A 14,946-nucleotide genomic window follows, 5' to 3' on the forward strand; every position below is an offset into this window, starting at 1 on the left:
ATTATGCTACTCAAAATCAAGAGTACTTAAGATTCATTGCAATATGACTTTTAAAGCCAAAATAGATAAATTTTTATGTCTAGTATAATTTTTAGGTATATAGTTTACACATTTAGTGTACCTTCGTATATGCAAGGAATAACAAACGTTGTGTGCTCGTACGACAAGCGCGGATACACCCATGGCTCTACCTTAACACTTCCAATTATAAAAGAAAAATGATCAAAAATAATTTCTGACGCAATATGTGATTAAAGTGAAAAACAATGTAAAGAACACACAAACTCTCAAGAAAATACAGCATATAGCTATTTGAAAGATACTATGGGACCTCTTCGTCACTGCAAAAAACAAAGTACTCAACAAGAAAGTCGTGCGAGAGAAAGTCGTGGAAATCACGACAAGAGACACGTCTCTTGCCGTGAATTCCTATTGGTTGACCCAATTGGTATAAATACTGGTGTCCACGTTATGGCCTTCAGCTGTCTCATAACTTTCTTGTGTGATGAGTTTCTTGCACTGATGAAGAGGCTCCACTGTAACCTTGAAATAGCTGTATGCTGTATTTTCTTGACATTTTGTGCGATATTTCAGTTAGTTTCTTAATTTAATCACTACCGAAGATAGTCTAAAACTGCGTTTTGTAGACTTCACTTTTCGAAAGAAAATTACCGAGAAAGAGCCCCAGACTACGAAAATTACACAATTTGTGTGCAAACATTTTAATGAACTCTTCCATAACCTGGATTGGATGTTCCTTTACAGCAGTTTTCTGCTGTATTATTTAAGGGGAGCACTACAGATGTGTATGATACGCTATTACAAAATGTCTAACAGGACTTGTTTGTTGAACACATTTATTACGAATGTTAACTTCCCCACATAAACGAAATTTAAAACTGCTCGTTCTTAGATGACATAAGATGCACTTTTATTACTTAAAAATTTGGTCTTCACAATAATCTACGCCATACAAGCGAAAAAAAAATCCTCATTGTTTGGTCATATGTGTTCGTTTTTCTCTTTCGTAAATAAAAAAGGACTGGACAAACGACTTTGCAATGTTTCTTAAACTCTTGAGGTCTCAACGTCCTGAATAGATGTTAAGGTATGATCTTGAAGAAGAAAACTGGGAATATGTGGACGCATCAAAGGCATTTACGTGATTTCTTTTTTAAAAAAGGTTAGTTCGCTGTTCGGAATGATATAAAAATAACATGTTTTAAGAACGCTCTCAAGTTTAGGTAAAACTAGCAGGACTGCATCATTTAAATTTTAAAGGGGTTGTTTTAGGGTCATTTTTCTCTTTTTTAGGGGGGTTCTCGTTCTTAAATGTCTTCGTGGTATTCGGGAGGGGGCGCGGGTGCGCCCTTTTAGCAGGAATTAGTAAATGAAGGGAGCTAGTCCGATCATTGACTTAGCAAAAACTAGTGCAAAGCCAATGATCGGATTAGCTCCCTCCATTGGCTTAACATTGACGAATGGTTGACACGTTTTCGTGAAACTGGCGAAAGAAAAGTGTTTTCTTCCACAATGCTTCGCTTTAAAATGTATCACGTGACTTGGTGTCTTTGCTTTACGAATAAAAGTCTTCCCTCCCTCCATTTTATCCCTTCTCGATGGGTGCGCCATTGCTTTTAAGGAGAATAGGCACCCCAGAACTACTGTTTAATGTTTTGAGAGAGCGACAAAAACGCTTAGCAGCATTAGAGAAAATGATTCTTAGCAAAAATGAAGAATGAATTAGAATTACTTATTTTTCAAAGTTAAACGATTCTATATCACCACAGCCACAAATAAGTGGCAGTAAGAAATTTTATTTTGGTGTGCAAAAGCAACAGCACTTTATTCATTGGTAAGATTTCGTTATTGTCCTTAGTGGCTAGCTGTTCCATTAGAATCATCGCTTTATTGACTCTTCACGGTCTGATGAGGTTATTTCGACTTATACCCAGTGTGTATTTAATTGACTTACTTGCAAGAATACAAAATCAAAATGGAAAAAGTTGTTTCATCCTTATTCCTATTAACGAGTGATATCTTATATGATATAGATTTTTCGTAAGGACTGATCAATATTTTCGAAATCAACAACAAGCAGAATGCTGCCGTGGTAAGAACAGAAGTCGTTTTTGCACTATTTAACATAATTGAGTTAGTGTCACCAAGTGGTTCTTTGTAACCTATTTTACCTAAATACAATGTTCTATGGTCGTTTAAGAACAAAAAATACTTTTTTTTAAATCTGAAATGGGACCTCTGAATAAAACACATGGAGGCAGAAAACTAAAAAAAGCAATTTCTTAGTTTAAGCTTGACTGCAGATACGTTTTTTATGCTTAGCACGGTAGAATGGTCTACACGGCACATACCATCAACAATGAAGTAGCGTAGCTTATTGGTATCCAGTTCATCCTTATCAGCAGCAGTCAAATGTACAACAACATGTCCCGGTGGTGCATTCTAAGTTAAGAAAGAAATAGCATTAAATGTTATGGCTAATTTTCAGAATTTTTATTTTAAATAACTACAAAAGTTTCAGGGACATAGAATCAACTTACTTCCTTGACTTCTACGATGAAATCCTTTTTCTCGAAAGTAGGACTGTTATCGTTGACATCTTCTACAAATATATTCAACCTCGTATTTCCGGAACATCTTTGATTGCTTGCAGTGACCTTTAGAAAAGGAAAAACATAAACTATGCAGTTACACTGCAAAATTCTTGGACTGTTGCATCAAAATAATGTGTGAAGATGAGAATACTGGCGTAAATATATCAATTTGTTTATTATCGTAAGTGGAAGATTCTAAAAAAAATTCCTAACAGTTTGGCTTTTATATCATTGTCTATTGCTAGAATGTATTAAAAATTATCAAAAACGAGTTGAATTATTTGAGAATTTTTCAATTTTGAACGGCCGAAATTTAATGACCTAAATTTTTTTAATGCATCGAGTGGAATTTAGAGAAAACTGTTATCACATTTTTTGAAAAAGAAGAACAATATAACATGCTGTTTTCATTCTATGTATCATTTCTACTTTAAAATTTATAAGAGTGAAAGATCTATCTGACACCAAGTAGTGAGAACATGAAATTGCAGCTATTTCTTTTTTTTTCTTTTTTGATGGTTAAATGTAATACTTTACTACAAATAATCTATATAATACAGGTAAATAATAATAATATAACGTTTCAGTAAAAGCATTGCTAGTCAAAACAAGTTCTACATACGACCGATACTCACTGTTAAAGTATACATTCCTTGCAATGTCAGCGGCATTATATCCCTGTCCAGGGGTTTCTTAATTTTTGCTGACACATTAAAAGCTAAGGTATCTATGAAGAAGTTGTCATTGGAATTGTCTTCCGTGATTTGATATGAAATCTGAAAAGAGAAACATTAACAAGTATTGCGAGCAACTCAATCATGTGAATGTAATAAAATTCAAAATCAGTTTCATTTGTGGTAAAAAACTCAATGATGTACAAATAAAATATATTGCACAAAATTTTATTGTTCTTTACATAACATGTAAAATAAATATGTTTTAATTACTTTCAAAAACGATTTTTGGATTATAATGGCTTTCGTGGTTTAGTCCAAAAGCTATTGAGGAGAATTTATTTTAACTAATGACATGGCCATTGGAAAACCTCACGGTTTATAAAATTGGACCCAATAATATATTGTAATATTTGTATGCATAAATTTATAGCAAATTTTTTATCATAGAAACTTGAACTGATAATTTAAACTCCTCGAAATTCTTTAATATCGAGTGCATTATTCATAAACAATATTTATATGTGATGCACAGCAAATACAACTCTTTTTAAGCTTGATGCACCATCATTAGAGACTTTAATTAGTTTCAACAAATATCTTATGCATATTTTTATAGGTTGAATCCAATTCCAATACATTTGCTTATTAACTAAATATATATTCATTAGAAATCGTTATGGGTTGAATACGCATTACGAACTTGAAATGGACAAAATGCAGTCATTAGAACTCTTTATAGACCTATTTTGCATTCATGAAAAACATCTAACATAGCTTTCATGCATTTAAAAATCAATACCTATTCAATGAAGGTGTTCCTAAACTCAAAATTTATTCGCTATAAGCTATAACTCTTCGCATGGTAAAAATACATTCATTAGAACTATTATTGCCGTGCTAAGCACAAAAGTCGTACGTGCAGTCGAGTTCAAAACGAGAAATAGTTTAGTTTTTTCGGTCTCCGTGTATTTGATTCAGAAACAACTTTTCCAAATTAAAAAAAAAAAAACCCTTAATGACAAATAACCAAAAATCATTGTATTAAGGTGAAATAGGTGACAAAGAACCACTTGGTGACCGTAACACAATTTTGATAAAAAGTGCAGATACGACTTTTGTGCTTAGCGAACTCCAGTATAAATAACTTTTTAGGTGGAATCACATAAACTGCTTGACCAAATATACATATAAACAAATAAAGTATGAACTTTTTTTTTTTTTTTTTTTTTGGTTTTTTAGTTGTTTAACGAAAGTAATATACAAATTAGTTTCATGTAGTACTTTACTTTAACAACTTTTAGATTTTTACAATTTTTCAATTTCAGATGTTACTATTTTTGCACATTTTCTCCTTTTATATTTTTACAAATTTTCAACTTTGCATTTGTATATTATACCTTTTTCTTTTTTACATGTTACATTTTGCAATTTTATAGTATACTGTGTTTCATTTTTATATTGCACTCTCTCTTCATGTGTGTTGAATGCACTGTGCACTCTAGTCAATGAATTACTATAAGATAAATAAATACCTTTGTGCTGAACAGTAAAGTAAGACAAAACAACGTTTACGTTGTTTTGTCTTACTTTAATGAATTACTATGTTCAAGTACTACTGCTAAAAAAAAAAACTTTTATAACTAACCAAATTTGATCAATGGCTATTTATGATGAGGGAAAACTGTCGAAGATAGTAAAAATACAAATAATATCAAAAAATATTTCTCACCCTGTCAAATATGTGAGCATCTTCTACTTGGAGGTACGGAAGCACAACAGAATCCGGCGGAGCGTTTTCTCTGATGGCCGTGAAATATTCCGAAAACGGAAATTTCGGGCAACGAATGCTTGCATCACTTAACTGAATAACCACCTGTTCAGAACAAAGATTGGAATACGTTTTATATCAATATATATATCTATTAAATTTTATGGGAAAATACGTCAATATGAATATTTTATAAAGTATTAATGATTGGAATAATGAGAACCTTAGAAATATCTTTAGCATTAAATGAAATTATATTCAGTAATTTATCGCTCAAGAGCCAGGGCTAAGGCATAAATACATGAAATACACCGCCAGCTCTGTACTGAACATGGTACTGAGGCAAGGCATGGTTTATTCATGGTACTGAATATTCCATGCCTTGCCTTCAGTCTTCGAGTTAAACCGAACCAATGCTTCGGTCACTCGTCTGGTCTGGGCTAATTCTAATTTAACTACCAGTTTGTTTGGTACTCTTGGCTTCCTTAAGAGGTTTCCCATCTCCAGCTCAGTCACTTCCTATGCTGGGCTGATGAGTGCTAATAAGCACGAACCTGCAGTCCTCGGCTGGAAATGACTGAGCTGGCGGTGTATTTCATGTATTATATGAAATTGATATAATTACGTTACCTGAGTCAAAAATTATTTCAAGACAAAAATTATTAATGCGCTGAGATATATATTTCTATTCATTGCAAGTACGAAAAGCTATAGATAATGAAACGCATAAATTATGTTAATTTAAGACAGCGAATTAAAACTTACACCAGCTTCTGTTCCTCGAGTTGGGTCGTTTCTGTTGGAAGCTGCTACCAGGAAGTGATATAAAGTTTCTTGATCAGCTGAAAGCCTGGTTGTTGTTGTTATGCGACCCTAAAACATGCGTAACAAAACTTAAATGCAGGAAACAATATGTACGTACATTAACACTAACGCATTGCTCAGAAGAAGACATTGAAATTGACACTTTTTTGAACTTATGTGTACAAAATGTAGATACTTTCATCATAAATGAGGGTAAAGTTAAACCTTAATTGCAAAATTACTACAAATTACCGGGTAATAATTTTCTTATTAATTGAAATTCACAGTGCTGTAGTTGTGAAGTAGCAAAAGGTAAACAGTGCATGAATTTAAAAATAAAATCGTTTACGCCGAAGTTTTGAAGGAATTAGAGTTTGACTGATTATGTTAGACTAAAATGCATGAATAAGTACTAAGAGTTTTATTTATTATTTTTATTAATTTATAATTTTTATTAATTTATTATTTTATTAATTTATTATTTTTATTATTTATTTATTTATTTTTATTGATTAATTAATTTATTTATTTTTATTTTATTTCTTTATTTTTTAGAAAATGCATCACATGAGAAAGAGAGAGTCTATAAACTGTAATAAACTAACAGTACGAAATGAAAAAAAAAAGAAGAGTTAAGAAAGGAAAATAGATATTTAAGTCGATTATCTACTGTTCTGCCATGTTTTTTAAATATTATTTTTTTTAAAAATCACCAAAATAAAATATCAAATTTATACAAAATTCAAAATTAGGAGGTATATGTTATTTTTTGAATCTAACTAAAATATGTGCCCTTCATTAAAGGACGTGAAACACGTAAAAATGCGTAAATGTTCATAAGAATATTAGCCTTTTCTTTCCGTGCCAACGGAATCAATTTATGAGTACAGCAAAAGGAGAGAGCATAGTTGCAGTTAATGTATTTATAGATTTATGTTATTTTTCCGTTTGAATGCTATTTATGAGTTTTTTAAACATATCAAATAAAGGTAAAAATTTTATTTAAAAAATTTCATAATAGATTGGAATTTTTAAAAGTTAACATTATTGTATTCTGGTCGAACTATTTCGGACTAAATTCAAGGCCTTCATAACGTCGACTGTGCAGTAACTCTAAATATATAATTTCCAACACAAACAATAAGGAATAATAATTTGCATTAACTATCTATTACCGTTTCTCTGTCGATGTTGAAGCCTCGAATCAATGTGTCTTCGGGTCCGGTGATGTTGTAAAAAACAGGACTTCCATTTGGCACTGTGGCTCTGACGTCGAGTACTGTCGTTCCAGCTTCCAAAATGCCATCGGCATTTACAGAGTACTGAACGGATGTGAATACTGGCGTTGGGTCGTCGATAGTGTCTTTGTATACCTCCAGAAGCAGATCGATTGTGCTGTTGGATAATGGAGAGAGTTTCTAGCATCATTGCAATAAAAAAAAGAACTTTATATTGGCATTTTTGGAATATTTGATGAATTCAGTGAATTAACACGATAAGTCAAATTCGGAGAAATTTAAATTCTTAGTAGGGTAAGCTTCATAGTTATCCTTGATCCCTTTGAACATTTAATGCTTCTTCTTCGATAGATTTTCAAAAAAAAAAAAAAAAGCTAGTATCAGTTTTGATGTAGGACGATTCTCTCAAATAGAATTAGTTGAGTTTAGAAATGGCTATAGTTAAACCAGAACGAGATGAAGAGCTAAAAAATGAAATTTTCAGTAACAGCAAGTGCAAAACTGTATTAAAAAAACTGGTTTCACAATAAGTATACAAAGAGCAAGATAATTTGAACTTTTTCAGCTGAACCTATTTGTCACCTTATGTTCTTCCACGAAACTCTTTAAGTAGTGTTTTCTAAACAGATTTCGCACTATCATCCCATATTTAGCTTATGAATTGGAGGAACTGGAGCATTTGACGTCATCTTGGCCTCTTGTAATGTCCAGTTTGGCCTTTTCTTTAGGTTTAAGACGTAAGATACTATCCGTATATTTTACGAATGATGTGTTAAGGGGCGAAAATAGCATTTGACATTTGATTCTGAGACAGGTAAATTTTAGGTTAGCATAATTTTGCCAACAGTATACATCGATCGAAGTAGAACTAGGTTCAGGGAAGGTTCAACGAAGTAGATTCAGGATTCTTGACTGCAAACGATTTCGTAAAATTGACGAAGAAACTTAGAGCGAATTTTTATTTTTACATTATAATTTGATGCCATGTAACTTTTACTTAGATTACTTTGGATTGCGTAAAAGCGAGACAACTACCTAGAAAAATCCTTACCTGGATAGTGGAAATATGGCTCCATCCGTAGCTTTTATCCTTAAAGTTTCAGTACTGGGGCTGAGAGGTTGGCTGGGAGTGATTTGACCAGTCTTCCTGTTGATATTGAACTGGTTACTTGGCGGCTGTAGCTCGTATGTAATAAGACTATTACCACCAGCTGGACTGTCTGCATCTTTAGCGTGAACTGTGTAGACTACTTCTGTCAGGCTAGTTGATATCGGGACCCGGATCGAGTGCGGTAGTGCAAGAAACTCTGGAGAGTTATCGTTCAAATCATTCACAGATACCTGGAACACGCATCGTTTCATCAAACACGAATCGTTTCACAAATAAAAACGCATATGATTTTTTTCTGAGCAGTTTTGTTGTGGATTGGTTGATTAGAACAAGCTTCAAAAACAATAGAAGTTTGAAATTTACTCAAATTTTAGGCCTCGACTCCACATTAACTGCAAATTTTTCAAACATTAACATTAAAAACAAAAAAGTACTTCATTACAACTTTCTTTTTTTTGTTCAACAGTTCAACTAAAATGGAACTGAATCTAATTAAAGTACTGATTTTTAATGAAAATGTTATCATTTTTCTTACTTGTTGTCTGTAAAGATCTTACGAGCAAAGAAACTGTTAAAAATACCCTTCTTTTTCAACAAGTTTTCTGCGTTCTGATATTTTTGCTAAACGGAAGGGAAACAGATTGTATATGTTATATCTTTGTTTCGGTTTTAATAGGACGTGGAGTACTGCGAAATGTTTCAGTGAAATTAAGTGTCAGCTGACGCAAAAATGAAATGAAATTTTCTTTTAATTTTAATTATACAAGGGTTTTGAAGTAAGTCATTTCCAAAAGGTCGTAAATGTCCAGTTTATGTTAAAAAAGTCGGTCTGGGACGATTTTTTCAAAATAAAGGTCGTCTCCAAAAAGGCAACTTCAGGCTGTCTTTGGTTCTTTAAAAGGGTTTCACGACCCCATGACCCCCGTGCCCTACTTAAATCATACTAACAGTACGATAAAAATGTACCAAATCTAAAGGATTGCTCAGTGTTTGTATGTACGTGTGTAGGCAAAGCTTTTTTTTTTCAGTACTTTCAAGCAGAAGAAAATGTCGAGTAGCAGTGATGATAAAAAAATGATCGTAAACATGAGTTCAAACAATGAACAAAAACAGTTGAATAAAACGAATGTATGGGTGTTAGTTACACAGGTGCATCAAGATTGGCTTGATATTTTTTTAAGCTTAAATAATTTCTGAGGAAATCTTTTAAAGAAAGTAAGTATTGTTGAAACAGAAACCGAAATATTCAAAGATACAATCAACTGTACCCAACTCATTTGCACCCGTATACAATCAAAGACAGAGTAAGAATATGTAACTTTTATTTCAAAAGAAATAATCAGTTACCTGGACAACTGTTGTTGCGAATTGTGGTTCTTTAGATTCATCGCGAGCTTCAACCAGAAGTTCGAGATATTTCGTCTTCTCATAGTCCAGAGGAGTAACCAAGGTTATTTTGCCCGTGGAGCTGTCGATTCGGAAGGCTTCTCTTTGGGTCGATCTCACAATTCTGTATCTCAATCTGAGGGGAAAAATAAACGAAAAATGAAGCATGACAAAAAATGTGTAGGTACAAATAAAGAAAAATCATATTAAGAAAGAATAAAATATTTTAGAGCGAGCTTTTAATGTAAATATCAAGCTAGCTACTAATTCAACTATCTTTGCTTATTTCTCTCGTATATTCTACATGATTGTAAAATGTGTGGATTAGTCAAGAATAAATTTACTTATATTTCTAAAGCTGGATTTAATGATTGTGGAATTTGTGTTGAGAGTAAAATATTATAGGAGAATTAAGTAATAGGAGGAGCGAATTGCAAAGCAATAAGACATCTTATGCGTTTGACGGCCCACGTGATTTTGAATAAACTCCTATATTCAGCGTACTTTTGCAAGTCCGATTTAGTAATAAATCAATTAATTAATTTTTTATAATCCCTAAAAAAAGTGTAACGGTTCCTTCTCAAGTTATTACTTTAAAATTAAGTTGTTTTGGGGGGAAATATTTTTGTGCAGAAGTTAATGTTTAAAGAACACAAGAAGGCCACTTTCTAATGAAATGATAAGAGAGCAGAAAATATCTTAATTAAAGCAAAAATCGAGTTACAAGAGCGAAACACATTGAAATCCACTCTAGCCGAAACTTATTTGCCTTTCACTACTATCACTATTTTTTATTCAAATTTAATATATGATCTCGCCCGGGAGATTCATCTTAATATGAAGTGCAGCATGCGGAGGAAAAAGGGTGTTGGGAACTGCTTGGTTGAGGCAATTTTCAATTTGTGGAGTGCAGTTGCCGTTAGTCGGGTCGGATCTGTAAACTTTGATTAGTTAATTATGTGCATCACTAAGTTCATATCAAATTTATGATTCTCCCATTTAATGGATGACGTATTAGTTAGGGGCTGACCTCTTACGACCAAGTTTACGACTTCATAGACACGTCCAATGACAAATAAAATCGTCCGTGCCGTAAGAGTATGAGGAATGTTTAAGATCCGCTGAGAATATAATTGTGTTGAATACCCCCAGATAAGTTAAGCTCCAAGAACACTTTCGGATCTAAAAACCCAGGCACCTTCACGTGGTAGTAAAACTGAGCATAATAATTATTTTTCAAGTGTTAATGGCGATATGTCGATAGTTGCGCTCCCATAAAGATTTTTTTTTCTAATACACCTGCGTTAGAGGTTCGACCTTTTTCAGGCCTAATGCGTTCCCCCCGATACAGCATCCATTCTTTCATGTCGCACCACTATCGGCGGGTGCTTTTGCCATGAGAATTTCGACACCTAGTTTTCCCGCTAGAGGGAGACACCATGACTCTTTTCAATGCAAAACTGCACCAAGAATTTGATATTACATCAGCACTCCAAACCCAACTGGTATTCGAGGGATATTTTACATGCCACATAATTATACGACATGGATGAAGTCGATTTTCTACATTTTAAGAATTCGCCGACTCGAACTAGGTTTGAACCTGCGCCATTGGACGTAAGAGACCAGCGTCTAACCACTCTGTTGGTCCCCCTTAAAGAATGGAAATTGGAAACCAGTCTTCGGAGAATGAACTAGACCCGAAAATGGTAAGAAACCAATAAGCAGTTCCAATAGAAACAAACTAACAAATAAAATCTTCACCAACCTTCCAGCTGGTCCAGAATCCGGATCATAAGCATGAACCGTCAAAAGTTCCACATTGGCCGAATTCTCATCCACGGCCACCCTGTAACCGAACTTTTCGAATTTAGGGGAGTGGTTGCGGGTGCTGGAGACCCTGACCACTAGGGTGGACTTGCCGATGTTGGATGCGGCGCCGTGGTCTCGGGCGAATATCTCCATCTCGTAGGTGGCGTTCTTCGGCATTTGAGACGGCAAGGCGGACGACAGGCGGATGTGTCCTGTCTGGGAGTCAATCTCGAAGAGGCCGTGGGTGTTCTTGATCCAGTAGGTCACTTCGCCGTTGCTGGCTACATCTGGATCTGTAGCTAGTACCTAAAGAAAAACGAGTAGATGAAAAATTGACCTGGAATTCAGAGCTGAATAACCTCTCCATTTCACGTACTGTATATATATATACTAACTCACGTGAGTAACCAAATATTTTTCAGATAAACTGCTTCATATTTTCAAAGAAAAGGAAAGTTCAAAGGTTTTTTTTTTTTTTTTTTTTGTATTTGCAATGTAATTTTTTCTTCGCATTTCTAAAAAAAGATGGGTTTAACTCGAGGGAAAGCTCATCATCAGTTATCTCCTATACATATTTTTATCTGTTTGAATTTTTTCGTATATTAAACGGAATTCAGATTATATACCCTCGTTGCTTCTTTTGCTAGAAATTAAGCTCTGAAAATGCGTAGTCTATATCACAGACTAAGTAGTTAACTAAATTCAAATTCTAATTTTTATACTTAATAAAATCTATTTAAAAAAATGTTTGGATTTCGAGAAAGGTTTTTAAATTCAAGGGAGAATTTTCTTAATTAAACTTTTTATGCATCCACTAAAGCTTGGAACATTAAAACTCTTTGCTAAAAAAGTAAACTAAAGATATAAAAGCATATGCCACAAATACATATGTCATCAATCAATCTCGTAAGTCACAAGCACAATTGTTTTCAATGCAGGAAAAGTTGAACCCCCAGAAGCTAATCTTATTTATGCTACCAGAAGAAATTTTTTTTCTTTGCACATTGAAAAATATGATTAATTAGAACTCCATTTAATTTGTTTTTCCATTTATGAAATTTGAATTTTTTAGAAATATTTTGTGCGACAACGCTGGTTATTTTACCATTTTTCGGTACTAAAGATTATTTTCATTTTTCATTCCACCGCTATGTGTACTTTCATAAGAGAAAATACTTCACCGTACGTACAAATTGAAAAAGGATTCCCCTACAAACAGCATTCAAGTAATAACGATTTTTTTTCTTTCTCTTTTTTTTTTTTTTTTTTTTTTGAAAATGTAGTTAAAATAACACCTCTAAATAAAGTGTTTCTGAAACAATTCTGACAATTTTTATTTATTAATAGGAGTTAGGTTTATATTTTTTCCCCAGATGGCAGCACTAAATGTTGCCAAAGCTCGTAGCTTTAATTCTCAAAATTTGTTAGTGCTGCCATCTATACGCAGTATTTCCTTAAAACATTTTGTTGAGATAACTTTACACATAAATTGTCCCATTACTATGTATAGTATCGAAAATTACATTTCACAATTTTTACATCTGCCTAACGTGTCACTAAAACGTTAAATTTTTTGAGATATGTATGAAATCAATGTTTTCGTTCGAATAATCGAACGACATTTTCGTTCTCTTCGAACTGCAAAGAAACAATATTTGCAAGAGCACAAAAGTCAAAAATAAAAATAAACAATAAAAAGTTAAAACAAATGAAGATAAACACAAATTTAATCAAAGTAGTAAATAAAACTGACTGATTTTTTTTTTTTTTTTTTTTCTCTTTTAAGCTAAATCTGAAACTGCCAGGATTTTAAAAGAAAAACTGCAACATTTATTTCGGTGAATGATTTATCTATTACAATACAATTACTTTTATTTTACAAATATTTCACAAACCTGAATGATGCTGCGTCCTGCCTGTGACTGCGGAGGAATGCTGACAAAGTATCTTTCCCTTTCGAATTTCGGAGGGTTGTCGTTCTGATCAAGCACCCTGATGGCAACAGGTGATTTCGTCTCGTAGCGTCCATCCAAAGCTATGACTACAAACTCAAAGGTGTCCTTCTCTTCTCTATCTAGAACTTGCTTCGTACACACATCTCCCGTTTTAGGATTCACGGTGAATGGGATGGTGTTGCGATCGACGGCATACGAAAGTGTGTCCACAGAATCTCCGCTCTCGGCATGTATCTAGGAAAAACCAAAAAGCTGTGAGTTGAATTAAAGTTAGATTCAGGGGAGCTCCAATGGGAGGTTGCTGGAGGTCACTGTGACCTCCCAAAAATGTCCTTTCTCCGAAATTTTTGTTTGACGATTCGGGAAATTCGGAGACAGCATTGCAAAATTGAAACGTATGAAGAAAATTAGTAATGATGCTATGCTCTATTTTATCATGCGGTAAAATTCAAAGTCTCATTCGGCAAATTTAAAGCTTCCCGCTTTCTAAAAAGTTTAGTTCGCAGTGCTCCTGACTAGACTACAACTTTTGATTCAACCATAGTTTATTTCTCGAGAAGTGGTGATGGAGGTAAAAAGAGAAAGCAAAATACTCCTGGTAAAACATTGTCATCTGCTTCAAGCTGGGAAGAGTGCTACGGGCGTAAAATTGCATTTGATTTTTCAATTTCTTTCAGAACTCATATTGAAAATCAATCAATAGTTCTTAAATTGTGATTATTATAAAACTTTTACCGTGCTCCAAAGTGAGAACTACACTGCACAGATAGCATCAGTCAGAATGAAATTTATATTGCAAAAAGAAGAAAATAACTCCCAGATGGGAATCGAGCTTGCTATCTCTTTTATTACAACTCGCAGGCAGAAGCAGGAGCTAGTGCTCCTAACCGAACGACCTCAAAAATTCCAAAAATTAATATTAAAACGGAAAAAAAATGGGGCCTACTGTGAGAAAGAGTGGGGTTTTTTTTTATGTTAGCTTCATGTCTTTGGAGTCTTAGTCCAAAGTGTGCATAAATGTTAAAGAAACAAAAACGTCTTGAGCCTAGGTTAAATTAACCTAGGCTCAATTTGAATCCATTCCAAAAGGAAACCGTAAATGTCGCAAATTTTCGCGATAGTACAGTACCCTATGTTTAGTAGCTTTGCTATCGTATTACATACGAAATGAAGAACTGTTTGCTAGAATCCACTGAAGCTGTGCACCAAGCTTCACAAATTAACAACATGTTGGACACAATAGGTTTTAAAAAAAATCGTGAATCTGGTACTTAAAACCACTAACGATGTTTTCGTGGTATTTCTATATGCTTGTCTCCAGATACTTACTAGGCGAGTTTCGACTCTAATTCACCGAAAATCTTAATCAGCGGTAGAAAACAATTCAAATAACAAGCCTTGAGAAGAGAAAATATACCAAGAAAAGACAAGTTTGTAATTACTTTAATGAAAAAGTATATCTCAAGACAAGGATAATACAAATAAACTGTATTTTGCAAACACTTAAAATTAATAATTTCCTTTTGTTTAATTTAAAAGCTAAATCATCTTAAACTGCTTCAAAATTTTCACTTTACACT

General features: G+C 33.5%; 1 protein-coding gene across 1 annotated transcript in view; it reads right to left on the reverse strand.

Moving 5' to 3' along the window:
- The window catches only part of LOC129220625 (protocadherin Fat 4-like), a 190,189-nt gene that overhangs the window by 72,978 nt on the left and 102,265 nt on the right, over positions 1-14,946 (reverse strand). The window contains 10 exon segments of the mRNA XM_054855055.1: positions 2,373-2,463; positions 2,562-2,678; positions 3,251-3,391; positions 5,022-5,165; positions 5,826-5,933; positions 7,040-7,259; positions 8,154-8,443; positions 9,561-9,735; positions 11,368-11,717; positions 13,307-13,600. Coding sequence (XP_054711030.1) covers positions 2,373-2,463; positions 2,562-2,678; positions 3,251-3,391; positions 5,022-5,165; positions 5,826-5,933; positions 7,040-7,259; positions 8,154-8,443; positions 9,561-9,735; positions 11,368-11,717; positions 13,307-13,600 — 1,930 coding nt within the window.

The sequence above is a fragment of the Uloborus diversus genome, chromosome 4 (assembly GCF_026930045.1).
Source record: "Uloborus diversus isolate 005 chromosome 4, Udiv.v.3.1, whole genome shotgun sequence".
Taxonomy (NCBI): Eukaryota; Metazoa; Arthropoda; class Arachnida; order Araneae; family Uloboridae; genus Uloborus; species Uloborus diversus.